General features: G+C 34.0%; 1 protein-coding gene across 1 annotated transcript in view; it reads left to right on the forward strand.

The window, feature by feature from the left end:
* SYNE2 (spectrin repeat containing nuclear envelope protein 2) overlaps positions 1-26,743 on the forward strand; it is a 389,516-nt gene that overhangs the window by 209,201 nt on the left and 153,572 nt on the right. The window contains exons 56-63 of the mRNA XM_051973670.1: positions 3,323-3,478; positions 5,798-5,938; positions 7,654-7,836; positions 8,255-8,392; positions 12,350-12,538; positions 16,822-16,944; positions 18,555-18,737; positions 23,022-23,153. Of these exons, the coding sequence (XP_051829630.1) occupies positions 3,323-3,478; positions 5,798-5,938; positions 7,654-7,836; positions 8,255-8,392; positions 12,350-12,538; positions 16,822-16,944; positions 18,555-18,737; positions 23,022-23,153 (1,245 nt within the window). The remainder of the gene's footprint in view (positions 1-3,322; positions 3,479-5,797; positions 5,939-7,653; positions 7,837-8,254; positions 8,393-12,349; positions 12,539-16,821; positions 16,945-18,554; positions 18,738-23,021; positions 23,154-26,743) is intronic.

The raw sequence follows: 26,743 nt of genomic DNA on the forward strand, positions 1-26,743 counted from the left end.
TCGGCAATCAAAATTTATATTCCTTTGGGCAGAGCATCTACAAAGAAGGATATGATTCACACCTGTCAGATTGGCTAGAATGACAGGGAAAGGTAATGCGGATTGTTGGGGGGGATGTGGGAAAACAGGGACACTGATACATTGTTGGGGAATTGTGGAGAGCAATTTGGAACTGTGCTCAAAAAGTTATCAAACTGTGCATACCCTTTGATCCACCAGTGTTTCTACTGGCATTATATCCCAAAGAGATACTAAAGAAGGGAAAGGGATCTGTATGTGCCAAAATGTTTGTGGCAGCCCTGTTTGTAGTGGCTAGAAACTAGAAACTAGAAATTGAGTGGATGCCCATCAACTGGAGAATGGCTGAGTAAATTGTGGTATATGAATATTATGGAATATTATTGTTCTGTAAGAAATGACCAGCAGGAGGATTTCAGAAAGGCCTGGAGAGATTTACATGAACTGATGCTGAGTGAAATGAGCAGGACCAGGAGATCATTATATACTTCAGCAACAATACTGTATGGTGATCAATTCTAATGGATGTGGCCATCTCCAGCAATGAGAGGATCCAAATCAGTTCCAATAGAGCAGCAATGAACTGAACCAGCTACACCCAGCAGAAGAACTCTGAGAGATGACTAAGAACCATTACATAGAATTCCCAATCCCTCTATTTTTGTCCTCCTGCATTTTTGATTTCCTTCACAGGTTAATAGTACACTATTTAAAAGTCTGATTCTTTTTGTACAGCAAAATAACTGTTAGGATATATATATTTGTATTGTATTTAATTTGTACTTTAACATATTTAACATGTATTGGTCAACCTGCCATCAGGGGGAAGGGATGAGGGGAAGGAGGGGAAAAAATTGGAACAAAAGGTTGGCAATTGTCAATGCTGTAAAATTATCCATGCATATAACTTGTAAATAAAAAGCTATAATTTAAAAAAATAATAAAGTGAGGTTCTGTTTCCAAAAAAGAACACAGTGTACCTGTTTTCCCCTAGATTTCCCAAGAACTGTTTTTCAGTTTTTTTTTTTCCAACTTTGTCAGTTCCATGGATATGAAGTAGAACCTACAAAGTTTTCAATTAGATAAGACCCCAGTACACTGAAACATGTTACTTATCATTTCTTAATTTTTTATGATAGGTTATATGGTAAAAATAATTGCATTAAAGCTTCACTTGGAATTATCTCTAATTCATTAACAATTCTGATTTTTAACATATAAATATAATTATCAGAATCCTTCATTCCTTTTCAATGGGCACATGATTTTCAGGATCATTAGAAGTTTATTTTATATTTTATATATATATATTATATTATATTATATTTAATATATATAATATTTTATGGTTTAATTTATCTGGACTATTTCTATCACTGGTTTTAAAATAATCTCAAATGAAAAAGTTAATTTGGTATGTACCATCTTTTTTTGTTTTCCTCTCTTCAATATTCTATTCTTTGTATTGTCTTGCCCAAGATGAGGGTTTTTTTCTTCATAGCAATTATTAGCATCTCAGTTGTTTTTTTTAACTAGTTTTCTTGTGTTCTTTTAACTTAAAGATGACTATGCCGTAGTTTAGCAGATTCGATAATGACTTTTCCAGTTTCCTCTTGTCTTTGAATGGTCTTTTTTGTTTTCTGAAGATTTAATTCTCTTACAGAACTTGTCATTTGTTTGTTTATAATCTTTGATTGTATTTTGGCACTGATTTTGTTTCATTGTCTTGAAAATTAATAAATAATTTGATTTTGTCATGGAAAAAAAAGGATATGATTCCCTTTGTGGATGGAGGGAAAGGAAGAAGAAGGATGGAAAGATGGAAGGAAGGGGGAAAAAGGAAGGCAGGCAGACAGGCATTATACATACTGTAAATAATATAAGGATTTGTATATAACAACATAATGCATATAATAAAATAGGTTTCATTTGTTGAATCTGATTAGTATCTTTATTTTGCAATGATAATTAGCAAATAGCAGATAACAGATTAAGGCATTGAAATTACTTGTATACATTAGATTAGGCTCGGCTTTTTTTCCCAGCTAACTGAGGAGCTGCCCGCACAGTGAGGTTCACTTAGGTACTAATTTCTTAAACTATTGCATATAGAAAAAGTGGTAAACTCTCTCTGAGTCAGAAGAGTCTTTTAGGTAACAATCTTCAATCAGTTTTTCAGATACATTCAAAAGTTCTGTGCTGTTTGTATCTGAAGCTGTTTTGTGATGGTATATTGAGAGAAGAAACTTAATTTCACTTATTAAAAGGATCATCATGGGAAAAGTATTGATAAGAAATCTCTGAATGAAAGGAATCCCTCTTAGACTGCATATAAGATAAAATATTTCATAATTATGTGGGCAATTCAGACTCCCAAGTCCTTTTTTTTTGTCCGAATTACTACGATAATTACATAACTTGCTGCTTAATTTTGCTTGTACAGAGCTGGCTGGTATTAAAGATAAAAAATGAGGGTTTGGTAGTCAGAAATTAAAAAAAAAATAACTCAATGATAAATAATCACACAGAATCATTAAAATGTAATTATTCTTCAGGGCAATGCCTTGGTCCATTAACAAGATTAATAACTAATTCTTCCCCAAATAGTGACTATCAGAAAAGGCCCCTGTAAAGTTACAAAGTATTTTTCCACCTGATCTTCGGGAAAGTTTCCCAAACAAATGAGTTTCTCTTTTATAATTGCTGCAAGGGGAACTTAGATCAGATTTTCTTTCTAGGCCACAACCAATAGACTGTTTGTTCAAGTTGCTTTTATCTCTTAAAACCCACATTCTTCCTGTGGAACTGGAACCCTCAGTTTTGAAAGAGTTGGGCTCACTGTGTTGTATAATTACATGAAAGCAGACACTTTTGCTTCAAGCTTCTAGCTTTTAGTGGCTTTGCATCATTGTTATGATAATGTAGGAAGAACCATAAATGGCAACAAGTTAATAAAAACTTCTGAAAACTTTTGCTCTGAACAGGTTTTTTATATCAAGAATGCTACAAAGATAAAGTTAAATCATAGTGGCACTTTGGAAGTGCAGAGATGTTGTAATGTCTTTTTATAACAATGGGTTGACATTATGAAGAGATATCAAGTTTAATTCTTACGAATGAAAAGGCATCATCTGACTAAACAGAGCATCTCTCAGGTTTAATCAGCTTATATGAATAGTAGAGTTTTGTCATGCAAAAGCTGCTCATTTAAATCATAAGGATGTGCTCTGAAACTGCTTTCAGTTTTAGAGTTAAACTTTTCCTGTGTCTTGTTAGTACTGAAAACCTTCTTTAATGTTTTAAGGCTCTTCAGAGAATAATTGACAAAGAGAAGCTAGCACTTGAGAATATTATGGAAAAACTCCGAATCAAGTATTCTGAGATGTATACCATAGTTCCTGCAGAGATTGAGTGCCAGATGGAAGAATGCAAAAAAACTTTAGAAGACATAGATGAGAAGGTAATGGTGTTTGTGGCAGCATTGTTCATTCCTGTGTTTATCTCTCATTTATGCAATAGAGGAAGCAATGTGCCTTTCAATAAAAATATAATTGGGTTCACATTTTCATTTTAGTTGCCTTTTCATTTATGAATATATGCTTTTTTATGGCTTGGCTAAGTGAAAATTTTGTGATTGGAAACTGAACTCTAAAGCAGTTCAAGTGACAGAAATAAGAAACCAGAATAATCTGTACATTTTTTTCTCCTTGTGCTTCAATCTTTATTTAGAATGCTCCTAATTAGTGTGAGGTACAATTTCATTTCATTACCCTTCATAATAGACCTGAATCATAGATTTTTGTCTTAAAACATGTATGTTCTTAGCTTTTTGAAGCAATTCAAGTTCTGAAAAAAGGAATTTTAGAGTAAATTTGAACACACTTTACACCCGGAGTCAGATAGGAAGACAGGGAAGACAAGATATCGAGGAGAGAACAAAGAAAGTCAGAGTTCATTTTATCATGATTTTTTTTTAAAAGGCCAACCCAAAAGATTAAATGTTTATAAGTAACTTCCATCCTTCCTGCTTTTCCCCTCTTTTGATTTAGTCCAGGTCTCACAGATACTGATTTCTGATATTCCTAAAATAAATGACAAACAATTATATGATAATGATACATATATATGTATAATATATAAGTAAAATGTTTCTTAATATCAAAAATTAAGTTAAATTGATGAAATTAGTAACATCTTAAAATGTGCATTCTGTATTTTATTTCCTAGCATATTTATACTAAGGAAGCATGAATATAAAACAAGTATTATAGATATGAATATTACATCTGCAGTGTCAAAAATGTATATAACAGTGTTCTCAGATATTAATTACATAAGCTACAATTTACCTCTCTTCTAGTATTCATTTAACAGCAAACCATGTCATTTTGACACATAGAATGTTTTGGTAGCTTCTAAAACATCAGGGACTATTGTTTTCATTAGAATAGCATGTCTTTATTTACAGATCAAATTAAATATTATTCTATTGCAAATAGCATGTGGAATTCCTTGGGAAAGTCACTCAAAAGCCCTTAGAATATTTAACAGCTGGACTTCTGAAAGATTCCACTTGTAATTTAGACCACAGATACATTTGTAAAAGATAATAGCTAACGGTTTTCATCTGCCAGTAGAAACTATAACCTTCCATTGTTATTCAGGTTGCTGTTTGTATTTCTTAAATCATGGTGTGTTTTTTTACAGTTCATTTAAGGGTATATTTTTAATATAGATGGATTATTCATGCAAAGTGCCCCCCCACACACACACACACAATAACAAGAACAACAAAACTGTGTTCTGTTTGAAGTAGAAATTTTTTCTAATAAAACTGGCAGATAGTATTTATAGTGTTGCTTAGGGGGAAGGATCTGGAAATAGGCAAGAGTGTTTTAGCTTCTGGTTCTACTATTAACTTTAGGCAAGTCATTTATCCTCTTTGTTTCTCAGTTTCCTCTTTTGTAAAATGCTTGTAAAAGGATATTATAAGGCTCAGATGAAAAATTGCAAAAGTAATTTGCAAAGTTAAAAAGTACCAGGCAAAGGTAAGACATCATCATCACCTATTTTAGTGGCTATATCAAAATTCCCTATCAATGTAATTTTCAAAAGGAATGAATCCTGATGGGATATTTGAAGTAACACATTTGTCATTAATCTCCTAGAGATAAGTTATTTTCTTTTAGGAATAATTCAGGTAGAAAATCATGCTGCTCAATAAGTAGGCTTTGATTGCTATGAAGAAAACACTAACTATATTAAGCAGCATATATTTTCAAGTGTCAGTTAGTTCAAAACTAAATTGTTCCAGCCAAATGAATATTAGGATAGAAATCACATTTTCTTTGCCTTGCTTTAGAATAAGTTTAGTTTTATTAGAAATGTTGAACTTGTATGCTTAGCTATTACAGGAAGTCAAGAAAATAAGTCATAATTTATTTCTAAAGTTCACATTGTGAGGCAAGCTGTATTTTTTGATTATTGTAGGTAATGTTTCTGATATTTTAAGTAGTATGTACCTTTTGTAGCATTTGGCACGGATTTGAATAGTCAGTTTAGTGGAGAAAAATTACTATTCAACACCAAATAAGCCATATCAATAAAAACATCTCATCTAGGGGAAAAAAAATACAAGTTCTTGAGGGGATTATGAAAATTTGCATGACAAAGTGACTACCCCCTTTCTACCTCCAGACTACCCTTTATCAGGGAATAAATGAATAGGATGTTGAATTGTTTCTATATGTTGAATAAGACTTTTCTCTTTATATAACAGATTAGAAATGAAGTCTTGAAGAATTCACCTTCTTATGTGATGAGTAGAAAAATAGAAGAAATTAATCATGGGCTTCAGAATGTTGAAAAGATGTTACAACAGAAAAGCAAAAATATTGAGCAAGCTCAGGAAATTCAAAAGGTAATGTCCTCTAATTTTTCCCTCTCAGGCAGGGTTTTTGATCTATATTCCACAATTTGATTCATTCAGGAACTACTCGGTGTTCAGTATACATTTCCTGCTACTCCCAACTAATAGAGTATTTCTTGGGTTTTTTGTGCCTCGTGTGAGCACATAGACCCTAGGCCCAATTCACAAGGCATATGTTGGCTGGAATTATGGTAGTACTAGAAACTTGTAATGGTGACTTGGTTTTCTTGTTGTAAATGAAGATTACATTGTTTCATACATCGTGTGATGAGAATGGGATCCTTATTAGAGTACATTGATTTGTCAATTTGTGGGTTCTGCAGGAAACTTAATTGAATTTGTTTGATACTCTAACCTGCAAAGATTATTTTGATCCTTACTCCTTCATCCTGTGTCAACTATCTCTCCAACTTTATATCATCTTCAAATTTTATAAAAATATCCTTATATTTTTGGGGATGCCAAAGTAGGTGGTGGTTGGTTTTTTAATCCATTTGTGATAAAAATGTTAAATATTGCAGAGTCAAGTAATGATCTCACTGGTTCTTCATGTGAGAGAACTCCTACCATAGTGACTGAACCAATAATGGTTGTTTTCTGTGTTTAGACATGAACTCTGATTTCATTTAATTGTTTTGTCATTTAATTCCTTCCCCTCCTTTCTTTCTTTCTCCCTTTGGGTTTTCTAAAAAAATTTCAAGAGATACTTTATCAAATGCTTTCCTGAAAGGTAAATAAATTATGTTCACAATATTCCTGATCTATTTTTTAGCAACCTAAAAACATAAAGGAAGTAAAACTAGTCTGATACCACTTTTTCTCCTAGATTTTCAATCTCTTTAATGGTTCTTTTTGGAATTTTAAGAGAAATCTAAATCAAGCTCACTGACCTATAGTTTACCTAGTCTGTTGTCTTCCCTTTTATAATAAAGTAGAGAAATTTGGCCTTTTGCAGTCAAATTCTCCTTTCATATGCTTCAAATACTTGAAGGACAGCTATTATGCCCTTGCCTAAATCTCTTCTTTAAGCTAACTAAGCCTAGTTCCATCAACTCATCAAACAGTGAGATGGTGCCATATAATGAGTGCTACTCCTAGAATCAGGGAGATCTGAATTCAAATTCTGTTTCAAGTACTTACTAGCTGTATGGCCCTGATCATCTTACTTAATCTTTATCTGCCTCAGTTTCCCCAACTCTAAAATAGGGATAGTAATAGCACCCATTTCTCAAGGTTGTTGTATTTGTAAAACATTTAGCACAGTGCCTGGTATATGGTAGATACATAATTAATACTAGTGAAGAAGTAGGTCATTGAATTTAAGGCACTGAAGAATTGAAAGGTTAGGAAGTTTGAGGTAGCATCAAGATGATATGCTGAAATTTCCTAATAAAAAAGTAGGTGTTGAGGAGGACAGAAACATAAGTGCTGATCTTTTTGGTATGACCTGGGACCTGATTTAAAACAGCCACCATAATTTGAATTGATTTGAAGTTTTGAACTTCTAAGAGAATGGTGCTAGGTCCTGGTCATTGAGTGATGATGGTAAAAGAAGACACTGAAAGTGTTAAGTGGAAGTAAAGTACATCTTGTCTCCCTCTTTGGGACGAGTATGTTGGGAGATGGGGGTGAATGTATAGCTACAAATAGAGAGGATTAGGAATTTAATGTATACACCCTGACTTTCTTCTGATTTTCTTCTACAGAAAATGTGGGATGAACTAGATCTCTGGCATTCTAAACTAAATGAACTAGATTCTGAGGTCCAGGATATAGTTGAACAGGACCCAGGACAGGCACAAGAATGGATGGATAACTTAATGGTTCCTTTTCAACAATATCAGCAGGTGTCACAGAGAGCAGAGCATAGAACTTCCCAGTTAAATAAGGTGAGTCTATAACATCTGGAGAGCAGAAGACTGATGATCTATAAAGTGGCAAAAAAAAGATTGTTTTTACAGGGCTGTTCTTTAAACTTCTTTTTTTTTAAAAGATTTTTTTGATTATTCCAATATAATTGATTTCCTGTGTATTTCTATATAATTCATAATAAATTCAAAAATATTATATTGAGTGGGTGTCTATAAGCTTCACCAAACCTGCGAAAGTAGAGTTTGTAACAGAAAAAAAGTTTTAAAAAACTGGTGGATTTTAAATAAGTCATTCTTTATATTTGAGGTCATGATATCCACCAAAATAAGAGGAATAGATTCATATATATTTGTGGTTAATCCTCAATTTCTGAATTATGAAAATCTACTTAAAATCAAAAACATTTTGACAATTATTACAATGTTCTTTTCCCAGGCCACACTTAAGATGGAGGAATACAATGACCTTTTAAGAAATACTGAGACTTGGGTAGAAAACACCAGTAGTTTGCTAGATGGTCCTACTGATTATAGTTCTTCAAAGATCCTGAGTCACCATGCTAATATCCTGCAGGTAGGTGTTTGTTTTTCTGAGGCTCACTGGATCTAAATGAACTATCTGAATTTTATGTTCCCTTCCAGTTTTCAAATTCTTTGGTTCTATGCTTTACATCACTCTTAGTATTACCTAAACTATAAACTTGTATTGTTGGAGGAAGGAAGGAGAGAAAAAAGAAGGGAAATGGGAAGTAGGGGAGAAAGGAAAGAAGGGAGGAAGGAAAGGAAATAAGGAAAGAAGAGAGGGAGAGGAGAAAGGAATTTCCATAATGAAGTCTATAATTAGAACACAATTCCAATATGCTGAGAATTCATTTAGTTTTCATCTAGTAAATATGTTTCCTTCCTTTTATATTGCTTAAGAAAAAAATATGAAGTCCTAAGATAAGAATTATTTTATAGAATTTAATTTTATTATTGCTTCCAAAGAAAAGCATAATGATTTCCTACGCAAAATTCTGAATCTGGAATTATAACTTTAAATTATTATAGACCTAGTACAGTGCCTAGTGCATAGTAGAAGATTAATAAATATTGTTTAATTGACCATCTGATGTTCTGAATCACCCAAAATATCATTTCTTTCCATTAGCTTAAATACCATGATTGAAACATGATCTTTTTTTTTTTTCATAAGTTGGTTTATCTTCCTCTTCCTAGTTGGAATTTCTGTCCCAGTTGATTGTCATTCCATTGGGCCCTTCTAAAAATGTCAGTTTTTTTTCTAGTCTGCTCAGTAGTTTAGTCTAGGAGTTAAATGGGTTTACTAAATTAGGAGACAAAGTTGGTGCCTATTCTCTTACAAGCTTGAAAGGCCAGGATTACATTGTCCAGTATAGAATAGATAATGCTTGCTGGTTTTGTGCTGCCTTCTGCTGATATAACTGTGGAACTGCCATTGGTACCATTCAGGAAATACTTATGCTGAGAAAAGATTCTTAGTGATTTTCTGGTTTTGTTTAAAGAAAAAGTTAAAAAGAAAAAGAAGGAAGAGAGATAAAAAAAGATAGGATACCTGAAATTCATCTGAAGTTCAGAAGGGCTTTCTAATGAATAATTCTTGGGAATTTTACTGCTTGGGGAATCACTTCATGTTTTTTCCCCATATAAACTTGAATATTTTATGTGGAAGAAAAATGTAGTTGTGTTCCTTTAGTTGTTGTTTTTATTTTTGTGTGGAGGATGTGTAAATAATCATCCTGGTTTTTTATCTTTAAAAATGTTTTTTAAATTTGATTTATAACTTCCATCTGTTTTCATTTGCAAATGCAGATTCCAAAGGCACATGGTTGGACACACACACACACACACACACACACACACACACACACACACACGTGTGTGTGTGTGTGTGTGTGTGTGTGTATGTATATGTGTATATATATATATATATATATTATATATATATATATATATTAATGTAACTAAAGCAAAATTGTTCAGAAATCTCTGCTGCTATAGAAAATGTCACAGATTCTGTGTAAAGCTTTAAATTACCCAGACTAATAATGAATATTTATATAGTTTTTAAAGTATATACACATACATATTCATATATATGTGTACATATATATGTATGTATAATACCCACAACACATGTATGTATAATGGGAATAATAATATTTGTAATGCCCATTTCACAGAATAGTTATATTAAAAATAATAAGTGAACAATATAGTAAATATTAGTATTATATGCATTGACTTATTAACTATTGGACCATATGAGCTGAGTGATTCTTTCTAGCTTTAAAAGTCCATCATTCTGTAGTTTGTGCTATTCTTTTTATTATTGTTGTTGTTGTTCATTCTGATCTGTTGATCATGTCTGATTCCTTGTGATCATATTTGGTGTTTTCTTGACAAAAATTCTTGAGTAGTTTGTTATTTTTTTTTCTAGCTCATTTTACAGATGAAGAAACTTGGGCAAACAGAAGTTTAATGATTTTCCCAGAATCACACAGCTAGTTTCTTAGGTCAGATTCGAACTTAGGGAGATGAGTCTTCTTGACTCCACCCAATATCATGGTTGTATATTTCAGGTCCTGCCATCTTTTTCCAAATAATAATTATGATTTTATTTATATGAATATATACATCACACATATATATGTGTGTGTGTGTGTATATATATATATATATATATATATATATATATATATATATATATATATATATATATATATTAATGTAACTAAAGCAAAATTGTTCAGAAATCTCTGCTGCTATAGAAAATGTCACAGATTCTGTGTAAAGCTTTAAATTACCCAGACTAATAATGAATATTTATATAGTTTTTAAAGTATATACACATACATATTCATATATATGTGTACATATATATGTATAATACCCACAACACATGTATGTATAATGGGAATAATAATATTTGTAATGCCCATTTCACAGAATAGTTATATTAAAAATAATAAGTGAACAATATAGTAAAATTAGTATTATATGCATTGACTTATTAACTATTGGACCATATGAGCTGAGTGATTCTTTCTAGCTTTAAAAGTCCATCATTCTGTAGTTTGTGCTATTCTTTTTATTATTGTTGTTGTTGTTCATTCTGATCTGTTGATCATGTCTGATTCCTTGTGATCATATTTGGTGTTTTCTTGACAAAAATGCTTGAGTAGTTTGTTATTTTTTTTTTCTAGCTCATTTTACAGATGAAGAAACTTGGGCAAACAGAAGTTTAATGATTATTTAATGATAATCACACAGCTAGTTTCTTAGGTCAGATTCGAACTTAGGGAGATGAGTCTTCTTGGCTCCACCCAATATCATGGTTGTATATTTCAGGTCCTGCCATCTTTTTCCAAATAATAATTATGATTTTATTTATATGAATATATACATCACACACATGTGTGTGTGTGTGTGTGTGACTCCAAATCTAGCATTCTCTTCATTATATCATGCTATCTCCAGTTTCCAAGTGCTTCCCTCACAAAATCCCTGCTGATAACATGTATCATGTTAGCATTGATCAGCTGAGTTTGTAAAGCTTATAATGGTTGGAATTCAATCCAGTTAAGCAAATGATTGCTAATATGAAAAGCAAGAAAGGAGATGATGTTGAAAAGATGTGGTGATTAAAAGATAAATGTGATGTCAACTCAGCTTTCAAAGATCTTAAATTTAATGGATTGAGACCTCTCTATTAAACTCTGTTGATAGACAGGAACTTCATATCAGCAGGTTTGCCCTCATGATGTTGATGGTTGCATCTATGTAGATAGCCCAATAAACTACTGGTAGTGCCAGGAGGAGGAAGTCATCAAAGTAGACATTTGGAACTGCCTCTGTAATAATATCAGCTTCTGAGATGCTGATAATGATAATATTATTTGAAATTTAATTGAATTTATAAAAGAAAATTATGATTTGTAGGAGTAAAATAGATTTGTAAAATTTATAACATTGTATTTAGATTAATTCTCATGAATATCTTTTATAGATTTTTCATTTTAATAGAATAAACTTCTGAAGTCAACATATTCATATCTTGAACATTTCTGAAAGATATTTAAAATATTTTGAAGTATTGAATTTATACATGTTTATAATTTTATAAATTACAAAAATAAAAAGGTTATATGAGAATGACAAAAAGTTACAGTTGTTTTTAATTTGTAGAAAAAGTAAAAACAAATTAGAGTTTAAAGTTTTAATATATTACCCATTCATTATTTAACTAATTGTAATATTTGTTGGGATTTTTATTGTTTTCCATTTAAAAAAATATAACTCCCTACCCCCAAATATTCAGATTGGTGACATTATCCTTATAGATTATTTTTTTCTAGCTGACAATTCAGGCTGTTTCTACAGAGTATTAAAAATATGTCTTGCACTTTAAAATACAGTAAAATCTAATCTTCTTTAATATATACTAATAAATCAATGTTTTTCCCCTTGATTTATGACATTTATCTTTTCCTTTCTTATATCTATTTTATAGATGGCTTTGGAAGATTCAGAACAAAAACAAAATCTTCTCCATTCAGTTTATTCTGACCTGGAAGAATTTTCAATGATCTTTGAAACAGATGACTTAGCACCAATTAAATTAAACCAGCTAAGTGCTAGAGTCACAACTCTACAGCAAAAACTAATGGCAAGTCTTCCACAGATCCAGCACATGGCTGAAGTAAGTTTTCTTGCATTTTAAAGATTGCTTTGTTATTTTAACTTACATGTGTTTTACTAAAGAATAACCACATTGTTTTGTTATTGCTATAGTTATCTCTTGGTTATATATTGGTTTCAGGACTAAATAATAATAAAATCTATTGCATTGTGCATCTACTTCAGTTTTCTCATTTCAGTGCAGCAAATAGTTCTGGACCTGGATTCAAGGAATCCCTGAATTTAAATCCAGGCACAGATGGTATGATTCTGAGCAAATCACTTAACTTCTGTAAAATGAGGATAATAAGCATCTACCTTGCAGGGTTGTTATGAGGATCACAACAATATTTTTTAGAGCTTAGCACAGTGCCTGGCTCCTGGTAGGAAGTATATGAATGTATATTCCCTTCCCTTCTTCTCTTCAGTCCATCCTCCATATGTCAGGTTTCCCTCAAAGTCAGGTGTGACTATATCACCCTTCTACCCAATAAACTCCAATAGCTCCCTTTTGCCTCTAAGATCAATAACAAAATACTATTTTGGCTTTCAATAAAGTCATTCTCAGCCCTACACCAACCTACCTTTCCAGTTTCATTGGATATTACTGCCATTCTAGCACTCTCCAAGCCAGTCAAATTGAGGTTGTCATTAAGTAACATATAAAAAACCCTTTGAAAATAATAATGTGCTTCACAAATATTAATGGTTGTGATGCTTTATTGAAATTTTGAATACTACAAGTTAAACATGTCCATATCTGCATTAAAACATCTCAATGATGGTAAAATGAACAGAACCAGGAGAACATTGTATAAAATAACAAGATTATGTGATGATAAAATATTGATTCAAGGCAATTCCAATAGAATTGTGCCGTTTGTATCCAGAGATAGAACTATGGAGACTGAATGTGGATCAAAGCATAATATTGTCATCTTTTTTGCTATCGGTGGCTGGTTGTTTGCTTGTTGTTGTTGTTTTTTTTCCCGAGGAAAAGAAAGGGGAAGAAAAGAAGAAAAAATTGGAACGCAAAGTTTTGCAAAGGTGAATGTTGAAAACTATCTTTGCATGTATTTGGAAAAATAAAATACTTTTAAAAATTTGAAAAAAAATAAAAAGGGAGAAAAGCATATCTCAAAGTCATGATTTGAGATGTTCACAGTTTGCAATAATTCATAATATTGTGGATAATTATGTACATTATTTTGGAGTACCCATATATCCCCTGCACACTTTTATTTTTTCTTTTCTTCCCCCTGAGGCTATTGGGATTAAGTGACTTACTTAGGGTCACAGCTAGGAAATGTTAAGTGTCTGAGGCTATCTTTGAACTCAGGTCCTCCTGATTTCAGGGCTGCATCTGTCCACTGCACCACTTAGCTGCTTCACTGCACCCTTTTATTAACAAGAAGAATTGAATATATAGACTGGCTCCTGCCAGTGAGTCAGACTATATGATAAATACCAATCACTGGACTAAACACAGGGGATACAAAAAGAGACAAAAGATAGACACTCTGTCTATGAGCTCCCAATCTAAACAAGCTGACAGTGATAAACAACACAATAGTATAATAATGTAAAATTATGTAATATAATAATCTATAATATTATAACTAATGCAATCTCCAGTGAATTGTAGAGGGTTTTTGGCCCAAGTCTGAGATTATGTTAGTGTAAAATATTCTCAGATAAGGAGCTTCTTTCTACCCATGATGCTGTCTGGCAACTCTTCAGTTATTTGTAGTCTTAAAGAGTCACCTAAGAACACTGAGTGTTTAAATGACTTGCTTGTAGTCATACAGGACAGCCATTGAGCCTAGAGTCAAGAAGACTCATTTTCCTGAATTCAGATCTGACCTCAGACACTTCCTGTGTGACCCTGGGCAAGTCACTTAATCCTGTCTGCCTCAGTTTCTTCACATGTAAAATGAGCTAGAGAGGGAACTGAAATAACAAAATATTTTTGCTGAAACTCACAAAGAGTCATATGTAACTGAATAACAACAAGATGACCTAGTAAACAAAACATTAGACTTGAAATCAAAACATCATAACTTCAAATCTGACCTCAAACACTTACTAGCTGAGTGACCCTGGGACAGTTACTTAATCCTGTTTGCCTCAGTTTCCTCATCTGAAAAAATGAACTATAGAAGAAAATGGCAAACATGCTAGTATTTTTGCCAAGAAAATCCCAAATGGGATAACGAAGATCATACAATTGAAATGACTGAACAACAACAACAAAATTGTCTCATGGCCTATATGGGTCAGAACTGGGATTTGAGGTCTCCTTGACTAAAGAGTGCAGTTCTTTATCTGCTATTCCACATAACTACATTCTTATAGTTAATTTTTTTCTTTTATTAAAGCTTTTTATTTTCAAAACATATGCATAGATAAATTTTCAGTGTTGACCCTTGCAAAACCTTGTGTTCCAAATTTTCTTCTCTTCCCTCCACCCTCACCCCTAGATGGCAAGTAATCCAATATATGTTAAACCAATATAAGTAATCCAATATATGTTAAATCTAATATATGTATACATATTTATACAATTATCTTGCTGTAGAAGAAAAATCAGGTCAGAAAGGAAAAAATGAGAAAGAAAACAAAATCAAGCAAACAACAGTAAAAAGAATGAAAATGTAATGTTATAGTCCACTCAGTTCCCACAGTCCTCTCTCTGGGTGCAGATGGCTCTCTTCATCACAAGATCATTGAAACTGGCCTCAATCATCTCATTGTTGAAAAGAGCCATCTCCATCAGAATTGATCGTTGTATAATCTTCTTGTTGCTGTGTATAATAATCTCCTGGTTCTGCTCATTTCACTCAGCATCAGCTCATTTAAGTCTCTCCACGCTTCTCTGAAATCATCCTGTTGGTTGTTTCTTACAGAACAATACTATTCCATAACATTAATATGCCATAACTTATTCAGTCATTCTCCAACTGTTGGGCTGCCATTCAGTTTCCAGTTTCTTGCTACTAAAAACATGGCTGCCACAAACATTTTTGCACGTTGGTCCCTTTCCTTCCTTTATGATCTTGTTGGAACACAAGCCCAGTAGAGACACTGCTGAATCAAAAGGGTATGCATAGTTTGATAGCCTTTTGGATATACTTCCAATTTGCTCCCCCTCCACAATGTATTGTTTTCCCACATTTTCCAGTTTTCCCATATCCCCTCCAACATTAATCATTATCTTTTCCTGTCATCTTAGCCAATCTGAGTAGTGTGTAGTGGTATCTCAGAGTTGTCTTAATTTTCATTTCTCTGATCAGTAGTGATTTAGATTCATATGACAAGAAATGGTTTCAATTTCTTCATCTAAAAATTGTCTTACGGTCGCTTAATAGTTATAAAAGCAATAAACATTATTGATGATGGGCTTGGTCAATTTTGATAGGGCTAAATGACACAGAATGTCTAGGTTTGATATGAAAACACATAAGTACCAGACCTGTGATTTCATTTTTATGGAATATCTGAAAAAGGGAATTCTCTATACCATTGTAGGTTGGTACCTTCTCTTCAGTTTATATTTTTAGAGAGTTGCTACAGCACTGAGATGTTGCTAGGTGATTTAAATAGGATCACAAAACCAGTATGTGTCAGAGGTGGTGGATAATGCACATGTAGCATCAGGAGAGCTCGACTGCTGAGTCTGAAATCCAGAACTGGCTTAAAATCCTATCTCAGATACTTACCAGCTATGAGACACTGGGAAAGTCACTTTGCCTGTTTGCCTCAATTTCTTTTATTGTAAAATGGGAAAAATAATAGTAGCTGCTTCTCAGGTTTCTTGTGAAAATAAAATGAAAAACACTTAGCATAGTGATTGGCATGTGTTAGGCATTATATAAATGTTATCTGTCATCATCATCATTATCATCATTATCATCATCATCATCATTATTATTATTATTATTATTATTAAACTCAGATCTTCCTGTTTTTTGCCAATTCCAGTTTTCTGTCCACTATACCTCAAGTGTCGAATATGAAGTCTGGTCTTCCCAAGTACATTAAAATGTAATTCATATCAGATTTTGATGTTTTTTAAAAAGACATAAACAAACATGTATGGTTTTCTAAGTCAGTATGTGGATAATAGTGATTCTTAAATATGTTTTAGTGGCTCCTGTTTCTGTTTGATTTTGATACTGCTGCACTACATCAGCATCTTGATCTCTTGAGAATCTAATCACTACCAGTAAACAGATTTTGTATGTGTGACTAATATGCAATGAAACAAATCACATTTTAAAAAAATTATTGCTTCTTAAATTTTAGGAGGTAGTTGCTATTGAAACCGAAGTAAAATCAATAGAGAAGAAAGTTTCAAAAATCAAAGCTATCCTGTTCTCCAAAGAAATATTTGATTTTTCTCCTGAGGAACATCTTAAGCATGGAGAGGTGAGCGTGGATTAGTAAAAATATTTTCTGAAGCTTTATATTATGTTTGTTATGTTTCTCAGATATATAATTGCTGTAATATTTTGAGACAGTAACTTAGTAAGGTGGAGAAGAATGAATAAGGATTCAGCAGTTGTTAGTGTAATATTTGGATTGAAATTACATACAAATTGAGGGATATGTGAAAATCTCAGCTCAAATAAGTTTAATTTTGTAGCCATTTGCTGTTATGCATACTGTTTTTCACTCCCACCCAAACCCATATGTATGTGTATAGCTATTTACTCTAATAGTAACATATTATATATGATACTTTGCTAAGTTCCAGAGATACAGAAATGAGAAAAATATCAAGTTTTTATGTGCAATGAACTTAAAATTTAGTGACATGAGACAAATGCAAATAACTATAAATGTGAAAATGATTAAATTCATAAGAGGGATCAAGAAGAATTGCATAAGATGTTTTAGGTTGTTGAGCAAAAGAAAGCATTTGTTCCTTTCTTTTCTCTTTGGGAAGACAAAAGAAGGATTTCTGGAGAATGAAATACCTGGATTGGACCTTAAAGGAAGGAAAAGATAGGAGTAGGTGATAGTATATACAGAATCATAGGGGTAGAAAGGGCAGATAGAGAGAGGATAGATATCAGTCCTGTTTGATTGAAGTTATAATTGAACTGAGGAATTGAATCTGAAAAGATAGCTTTGGATAGCTTAGGAAGGAAATGCACATGGTAAACCATTGATATTTTTTAAACAGAGGACTAATGTGGTCAGTTCTGTGCATTAGAAAGATTATAAATAGCATGAAGACAATTAAGAGAGAGACTGGAAGTAGGAGGATAGATTAGGAAGGTATTCCATAGTCCACTTGATATGATGAGTGGGTCTTAACTGTAGTGGTGGCAATGAAAATAGAGAACCTATCAAAGATATTGTAGGTAAAGTCAACAGGATTTAGCAAGTGAGACTATGTTCAGGGTCAGGAATATTGAAGAGTCAAAGTTTTATGCTTGGATAAAAGAGAAATTTAGAAAAGATAAGATATATATCCAGCAATCTAGAAGGAACAGTTATTCAATTACTCCATAAAATTCTCAGCTTTATTTTCAGGCAGCTTTGTCTAGTTACTTGATTTAACAAATATCTTTTGGGGGCAGCTTTTGGGGGTTCAGTAGATAGAGCACCAGCCTTGAAGTCAGGAGAACCTGAGTTAAAATCTGGTCTCAGATACTTAACACGGCCTAGCTGTGTGACCCTGGGCAAGTCACTTAACCCCAATTGCCTCCTCCCCCAAAAATCTTTTATATACAAAGGATTGTACTAGGACCTAGAGGATGAATGAAGCTTAGGTAAGACAGTATGCTTAGAGCAAAACAATAGTTCCCAGTAATTAATTGTCATACATTTTGGACAAATGATGGTAGAAGCATAAAATTTGATGATGGGGAAGTATACCTACCCCCCCATCTCTTGAAACTAAAAGTATTCTTACAATTTCCAAACATTATTTCTAGTATTAAGTATTAGAATTTTTCACTTTTCAATACTTAGGCTTTGCAGTTACTTTTTCTTTCACATTTATATTACATTGGCAACTTTTTCTTTAGGTCATACTTGAAAATATAAAGCCCATGAAGAAGTCCATTGCTGAAATAGAGTCTTACCAAGTGGTCCTGCAGTTGCCTGAAACAGGAATGAAGTCTTTGCCAGTTTTTGAAAGAACAAATCAACTTTCACAAGAGGTGAAAATGTTAGAAAAGATGACCCATGAACAAAATGAACTACTGAAGGTGAGTGATTTATACTGACATAAAATTTAGTGGACAGAAATGTCATACCAAGATAGTTGATATTTCCATTTTTATTTTTTAACAGTGGAGAATACTGATCTTTATTGCTGCAATCTGCTGCAATCTGTTTGCTATAGCTAGATGATGCAATGGATAGAGTGCTAAGCTTAGAATCAGGAAGACCTGAATTCAAATTTGGCCTCAGATGCTATCTAGTTTTGTGGTCCTAGGCAAGGAACTTAAATCTTTATTTGTCTACATTTTATTAAAACTCCAAAGCAATAAATAGATTTGGCCATCTCACCTAAAATGAATATTGCTACAAATTAGGACAATATGTTCAGTTTAATTTTTAATTTTTTATCCTCTTATTCTTTATTGTCCTGAGTCAAAAAAGAAAGACAGAAACAAAGGAACAAAGAAATAAACAAAGAAAGAAATAAAGAAAAAAGAAAAGAATATGATAGCCTTATTTGTGTTATAAAGTGGCTTCTTTACAAGACCAAAGGACAAGAAAGGCAGAGGAAATTATGTTTTATTCCAAGTCAATTATCAAACTGTAGCTCAAATTTCACCATTAATTATAGTAGTAGGAATCAAGTATCCTTAGGTACATTTCCATGCAGACAATATTGTTGATGGAGACCATTATAGTCCGTTTCTTTTAGCTCTTCATCAAAGATCTTTCTAAGTGCCTTATCATAGGCAACTAAGAATAAGTTATCTGTATATAGCAACCACCAAATAAAGTTGGATTATGAATGTTTGTGACTAGGGCTGGTAAATAAATATTAATACTCTGGTACAGATTTAAAAAAAACTAAATTTATTGTTAGCCATAAAATGAAAAAAAAATTGTATTCATACTGAGAAATATTCTTCACCCAGTATTGCGAGGTAAGCTGCTTCTGCCTAATAGAAAGGGTGTCTGAACTGTTCTATCAAGAAGGGTTTCAGCCCTCTGAAGAGGCAGGGATGAGCTCTGAGGGATTTGCTTTGGGAACAGAATGAGGGGTCTAGAGAGGGTCATCTGGAACTTTGCACAATATCAGTTCATCTTGACTGAGTATATCTTCTTAAGTGCTGAACCTGAGAAACTACTGTCATATCCCTTCCTAAGTGGCACTGATTAATTACCAAAATGGCTCTTAGAAGGTGGGTTATATGACCCTAGTAGAGATGACAGTGATGCTGGGTTTGTTTGTTTTTTATCAGGGGTAAACTTCTTACCCTGAAAAGGGGAAAAAAGCCAATGTGTTAGTAGGAAGCAGGTGAGGGACCATGTAAAATAGGTAGGTATGCCCGTTGACACAAAGAATAATATTGGGCAGAAGCAGCAGTCTCATCTTTAGGTAAAAGATTATATTGTCTTCCATTCATCACCATATAATATCATAGTTCCCATGTCAAAAAATTGGCATTGGACCCTACTCTCCAACCTTTGTCATTTTCATAACAGCATCAGCCTGGTTGTTTGGTTAAGTAGAGATCATTTGATATGAATCCTGACCCCACAAATGAGACATTGGAAACTGCCTTCAGTGGTCCTGGTTTCAATTATCTAGTTCTGTTTTCTATAGACCTTAGATCACTTGCTAGACCTATGACCACAATCAAGTAATCAGGAATCCTTCAGTGTTTTCTCATATATTAGCCATACAACTTACATCTCAGCCCATTGAGAGGATCTGTCAGGATCTCTTTTCCTTAGGTTATTCCATTATCAGATCCATGGCTGCTGAAGTATAGCTGTATTTGCCTCCCTGATGGCAGGTGGAGTCACTAACAGTACAACCCTCCTTTGCTTTATTTACCTTGTTAGAGATACCCTCTTGGAACTTCCAATTCCTAATAGGCAACTATTAAAAAAAGGATAATGATCCACACCCATATCATCCATTCAGTAGCAACTAGGATCCAGCAACACACAAGCAGCAACTTTTCCAAAATTACATAATAACTGACAAATTCAGAGAGCTTGATTAGGCACTTCTCAGTATATTCTTTATGGGAAGAGACCTCCAAATATGTGGACTCAAGGGAAAAGACTATTGGGTAGCCCATTAAAGGTCTTTCAAGATTACAGGTTATTTTGGCCTCAATTTAAGAGACAGACTTTCAGATAACTTCATATTTCAGGGTCATCAGCATTCCCCAGAGATTCCCCCTTAAAATCTAAAGAGTGTATTCTGTTTCTACCTTCCATTTTAAATTATATATAAACAAGTGCCTATAACTTAGTCTGAACTGTGTCCAGAATCTTATGAACAATTTCTCATTTATTATATTCCTCCACCCTTGACTGAGTGGACTAGATCCCACTAGATTTTCTTAGTATTGATCTCTCTCATCCCTTGTCCTTCATCTATCCATATGTCCATCATCTGATCTAGGGACTTCTGCCACTGGGAATCATCTAGCCCAGCCAACATTGTGTAGTTGTAGGTTCTCTCTCCCTCTGGTTGGAGAGTGTGGGAGATGGAAATCTGAAAGCTTCTGCTTTCATTATGCCTTCATATAATGTAACCTCTCCCATACCCCTACTTTATAGCATCTTTTTAAATGTCTCCCCTATTAGATTATCCTCTTTGAGGGTGAGGACTGTCATGCTTTTCTTTTTATTCTCAAGTGATTAGCACAGAGAAGGACTATTTATTAACTCTGATTTAGTAAGAAAGAAAGTTCAGATAATCCTAGGAAAGAACAATGAAAGTATACTTAAACTCCTTCCCAGATGAAAGCGAACTTCTAACAAGTCTCACCCATACAGAAAAAGACAAAGGCATCGTTTGAGATTGATAACACTATACCATTCACTGGGGGCTTAGACCCATCAAAAATGAGATGAGGAAGAGCCATTATAGTTGACATGACAACTATGGAGTGCCATCTACCATTTTCCTTCCAGTGACACAAGGTTTTTGTAAAAGGAGCTGGTAGAGTGAAGAGCTCCAGCTTCTTTCATCTCTGTCAATATGGAGGAAATAACTTTGACCCCTTCTTGGACTTAATATTGATATTTGAGATTTCAAGAGTTTCCTTTTGAAACTTCTCTATTACTGGCATAGTGGCAAAGCCTCCCTATAGGTACCATCTTCCAAAGTCCTGGTGTCTCTTTCTTCAGTGTTTTGCCTTCTAAAAACCCTGATTGAGGCACTTCAGTGGACTTATTTGGAGAGAAAGGGAAATGTTATTTAATGTTTCCAGGGAAACTGGGGAGAGTTCAAATAACTTCCTGGCTTTTCTCTGCCATCTTGGCTGTGCCTTGGGATGTTATTATTGTAACCTTGACTACCACTGTCTAGCTACTTCTTTTTCAAACGGGGTGGAGGTTTTAAGCATGCTTTAGGTTTGGGAGGAGCTGAAGGAACCTTTTCCCTCAGTGCTGGGTGTCATGGTAGAGTTTTACCAGCAATTTATTAGACTGGCTATCAATTATCTCCTTATCAACCCCATGTTTCAGAAGCTACACCCAAAGCTTCTTGTGGAATGTATGCCTGCTTTCTCTTAAACATTTTTTTCTTTGTTTTCCCATAGTTATATGGCTGTTCGAGTTAGTTTTACCAATTCTATGGTCACAATATGTACTCCTAACTTTGTCCATTCCTTCCCCTCTTTTGGGATTATTAAAACTGCTGGCAGCAAATTGTATACATCTTATAATGGTGAGAAATTATGTGCAAGATTATAAATTTGATCTATCAGTACTGTCATCAAATTAAGTAACCTAATCCTGAAATATCTATATAGAAACTCTTATAGACTGCTCTATTCACCACAATAGACTAAAGGTAAATCGGGCAAAAAAAAGGATGATACAGTGTGTGGGGAGTGGGGTGGAGAAGGGGGGGTGGTTAGTAGTGGTAGTAGTAGTGGTGGTGGTGATAGTAATAATAGTAGCGTACTTGTTATTACTTTCCCTCAAATAAATGAAAAGTTCTGTGTGCAGGAATTTTCACAGGGCTTACAATTTTCTTTTTTTGTTCTTTTGGAGATGAACAGGGTTAAGTGCCTTGCCTAGGGTTATACAGTTAGTAAATATCTAAGGCCAGATTTTAACTTAGGTCCTCCTAACTCCAGAGCAGGTGCTCTTATCTATTGTACCACCTAGATGCCACATGGGGTTTCTAACAGCAATGTGCAGACAGACAATATTGGGTACCAGCAGCCAGGTTGGTTGGAATCAAGAAATGAAGTTTTATTGTCAGACATTCTGCTTTGACAAAACAACAGAAGAATTCCAAAGACAGATTTCTAAATTAAATGATGTTTTTCTTTCTTTAGCTTGTCATGAAACAGACCGGTGAATGTGATCAAGAAATAGAACATCTGAAGCACCAATTAAAAAATTATTCAGCTGAATTTTCCTCTGAAAACATTTCTCCCGACCAAACTGCCATCCTGCCCCAAGTGCAGGTGAGTTTCATTCATTCATTCATTCTGGCTACTTACAGAATTTTTTCTTTGAACTGGAAGTTCTGGAGTTTCTTCTAGAAGGAAACTGGAGGATTCTTTCTATTTCCACTTTTAGATCTGGGCAGTTTTTAAGATTTGTTGAAATAGGATATCTAGGATCTTTTTTTTTTTTTTTGGTCATGGCATTCAGAAAGTCCAATGGTTCTTGATTGCTTTCTCCTTTATCTGTTTTCCAGTTGAGTTGCTTTTGCTGTGACACACAATGTGAGATACTTGTATTTCCTTGAAAAAACTTTATTTCCTTGGTTCATTATAACCACTTGAACTAAGTAATGCCCTTCTTCCCCAAATCCTAAAATACAAAGAGAGTTATAACTTCCAAAGTTCACGGTATAAGGAAGCAAGAACTGTGCTATAGCAAAAGCCCACAATACATTGGCTGAATTAGACTATCTATTTTAGGCCTGTTTTGGAATGTTCCCATGTTAGCCTCACTTTATTCCTTTCAATAAGATAGGGTCAGACATGGAGTTAGGTCCAAAGTTGCTATAACCTAGAGAGGTCTCTAAGAGTCTGTTCTGATCTAGGTCTAATTACTTGGGATTGGGCCCAAAGTATGGCAGCTGAGGAATTTATGTCAAGTTAAATCCCTAGGGGACTAAATTTTAGAAGAAAATTTTCATTATTATGAATATTTTTGTGATGAAAGGATTTAAATCACAAAGGAATGTCATGTGTCATCATGCTGCACAAAAAAAATCAGATCAAAAAAGATAAAAACCTGAGAAAGAAAAGAAACAAAACAAGCAACTACAACCAAAAAAGTGAAAATACTCAGCTTTTATCCAGTCAGCCTCCATAGTTCTCTCTCTGGGTGTGGACAGTACTTTCCATTCCAACTCCAATAATAGATTTATTTTGACAGAATTCTGGATATCAAAACAATTTGAATATGACATTCCTTCAAGAAGATGTTTCTTGGATAGCTCAGACAGCATGATGTAATGGAAGGACCAGAAATGCTCAGAAATACAGGCCTGTGTTTCTTGTTCAGATGCTTGTTAGCCATGTGACTTTGGCAGTTCTCTCACTTCCCAATGTACCTTATTTTTCTTTATTTGTAAGGCCTTTAAAGGGACCGAATTCTGTGACCTCCAAAGTCTTTTCTGATTTCACACCCTATGATCTTAAATTAACAAATGGCAACATTTGTTAAGTTCCTAATATATAAACAAACATTTGTTAAACTCCTAATATGTATAAAGAGAAAGCAAAAATTGTCTCTTACTTCAAAAAGCTTGCCTTCTGGGAGAATATACTACTTACCCAGATAAGTAATTATTAGATCATTTATGGAGGGAGGAAAGAGAGTTGAAAAAGATTTTGTAGGAGATAATAGGTTTTGTTCTTGAAAGAAATTAAAGTTCTAGGGGAAAGGTGACAAATTGTACAAAGGCAGGAAACTGAATACTGAGTTCTGGTAATTAGTATTGTATGGTGCTTAGAACCATGCACACTATAGAATGCATTCTTGCTTTCTGGAATATTGTATTCCAACTTCTTTGCTGTTTTATACCACTGGTTACTGAATAATGTGTGATTCTGACTATGACTCCTTGATACTTGATTTTTTTTTCTCCTTCAGAAGGAAACTGGAAGATTCTTTCTATTTCCACTTTGAAATCTGGATGGATTTTTTTTTCAAGTTTTGTTGAAATAGGATTTTTTTTTTTTTTGGTCATGATGCTCAGAAAGTCCAGTGATTCTTGATTGTTTTCTCCCTTTTCCATTTTCCAGTTTAGTTGTTTTTGCTGTAAGATGATTTATACTTTCTTCTAAGGCTTTTAATTTTATTTGCTGTTGTTTATTTTCTGATTCCTTTTTCCCCATAGTTCTTTTCCAGTTTTATCCTGAAGCACACTCACTCCACTCATTAAAACATTTTTTAGTTTCTTTTCTTTTAACTTTTGCTTCATCTCTTCCAATAATTCTAGTTAACTTTGTGTCCAAGCTATGTTTTTCTCCAAAGCATTGCTTGTATATGATTTTCTAAAACTTGTATAAGCTGTGTTTTTCTCTAAGGCATTGCTTGTACATGTTTTAGAAAATCCTTTTCTTCTATGTTTGTGTCTTGAGTGCCTTTGCCATCATGATAGTGCACTATGTTGGGATTGCTTTGTTTTTCATTGTCTTTTTTGGCCCATTCTTCCAGACAACTTCCTGACTTTGGACTTGGTTTTAGGGCTGGGTTCTGCCATACTTCTGGAAAGAAAGTCTGGACTGATCCTGTTGCTGCTTCCTTGGGTCATTGAGTGTTATGTTATTCCAGTTGTCTCAGGGTTAGGTTGATGACTTACAACCCTTCAGAGCTCTTAAAGGGGATCTGATAAAAGGGAAAGTCTTATTTCTTCCCCTTTCTTTCTCCCTTTCCAGAGCTCTGGTCTGAGCTCTGCAAGTTTCTGGCCCAACTTTGGGTCTCTGCGAGAACAGACTACTCCTATATTATCAGCAAAAATGTCCAGTGATTCTGGGTTTACTGATATGGTTACTCCACTGAAGTCTTGGCAAGATGCTAAAAGTGTTGCTATTCTAAATTTGGGGTTCTCACTACTACTATTAGGTTCTGAACTTACTCCTTTCTAGGTACACCAACCAGAACCTCCTTAGCTGGGAACGGCAACGCCATCTTAGAGCTCTGCCAATGCAGATTTCTTTCATCCTCTGTTCTCAATTGCTTACCCAGGATTGGTTAGTAGGCAACAAAGCGGCTAGTTGGCACCTGTCCCTGTTGCACTGCCCTGTTGTGGATCTGCGAATGCCCACTATGGAACTGGGACCATATCTTGTGCTTGTACACAGCCTCTCCCTGCGTATTGGAGTATTTTACTTATCACATATCTCAGTTCTTTCCTTACTTTCTGCAGGCCTCTCTGTCTTACCTGCCTATGCTTACCTGGGCCAGACAAAGGACTCCCTGTGACTTTTTTTGTATTTCTCTATCAGGGTTCAGTCTGATTCTATCAATTATAAATTTATAAATCTATTTTAAGAAATTGAGGATGACCTTCTAAGCTGACATCTTGGTTATCACCTATACATAATGTACCCCCTAACTTCCCACAAAGCACATCTCGTCTGCCTCTTCTATCAACCCCAAATTCGTCTGTATTTACTCTTTGCTTTGTACATACTTCTCTGTATACATGTTGGTTCCCCCAATAGTAAGTTAGCATTTAGAAGGCAGATGTCTGTCTCTTTGTAGATTTAGATCTAGAAGGGATTTCAGAGCTCATCTAGTCCAATCTTTCATTTTACAGATGAGCCAAATGAAGCCCACAGAGGTTGTGACATACTGACAGTCACAAATGTCAGAGATGTTTTTTGAACCCAGGACCTTTAATCTCAGAGTTTAGTTCTCTTTTGTACCATATAGTAGTATTTATGTTTTTCTTGAATTGAATTGAATTGAAAATCCGTTTCTTTCATGTGGTCATGAAATTCAGTATTCTAAAAATAAGAAAGTTCATTTTGTATTTCTGACTACTGTGAGTTTATTTCTTTTGAGAGAGGAAGGAGGTAAGGTAGGAATG

This window comes from Antechinus flavipes, chromosome 2 (assembly GCF_016432865.1).
Source record: "Antechinus flavipes isolate AdamAnt ecotype Samford, QLD, Australia chromosome 2, AdamAnt_v2, whole genome shotgun sequence".
Taxonomy (NCBI): domain Eukaryota; kingdom Metazoa; phylum Chordata; class Mammalia; order Dasyuromorphia; family Dasyuridae; genus Antechinus; species Antechinus flavipes.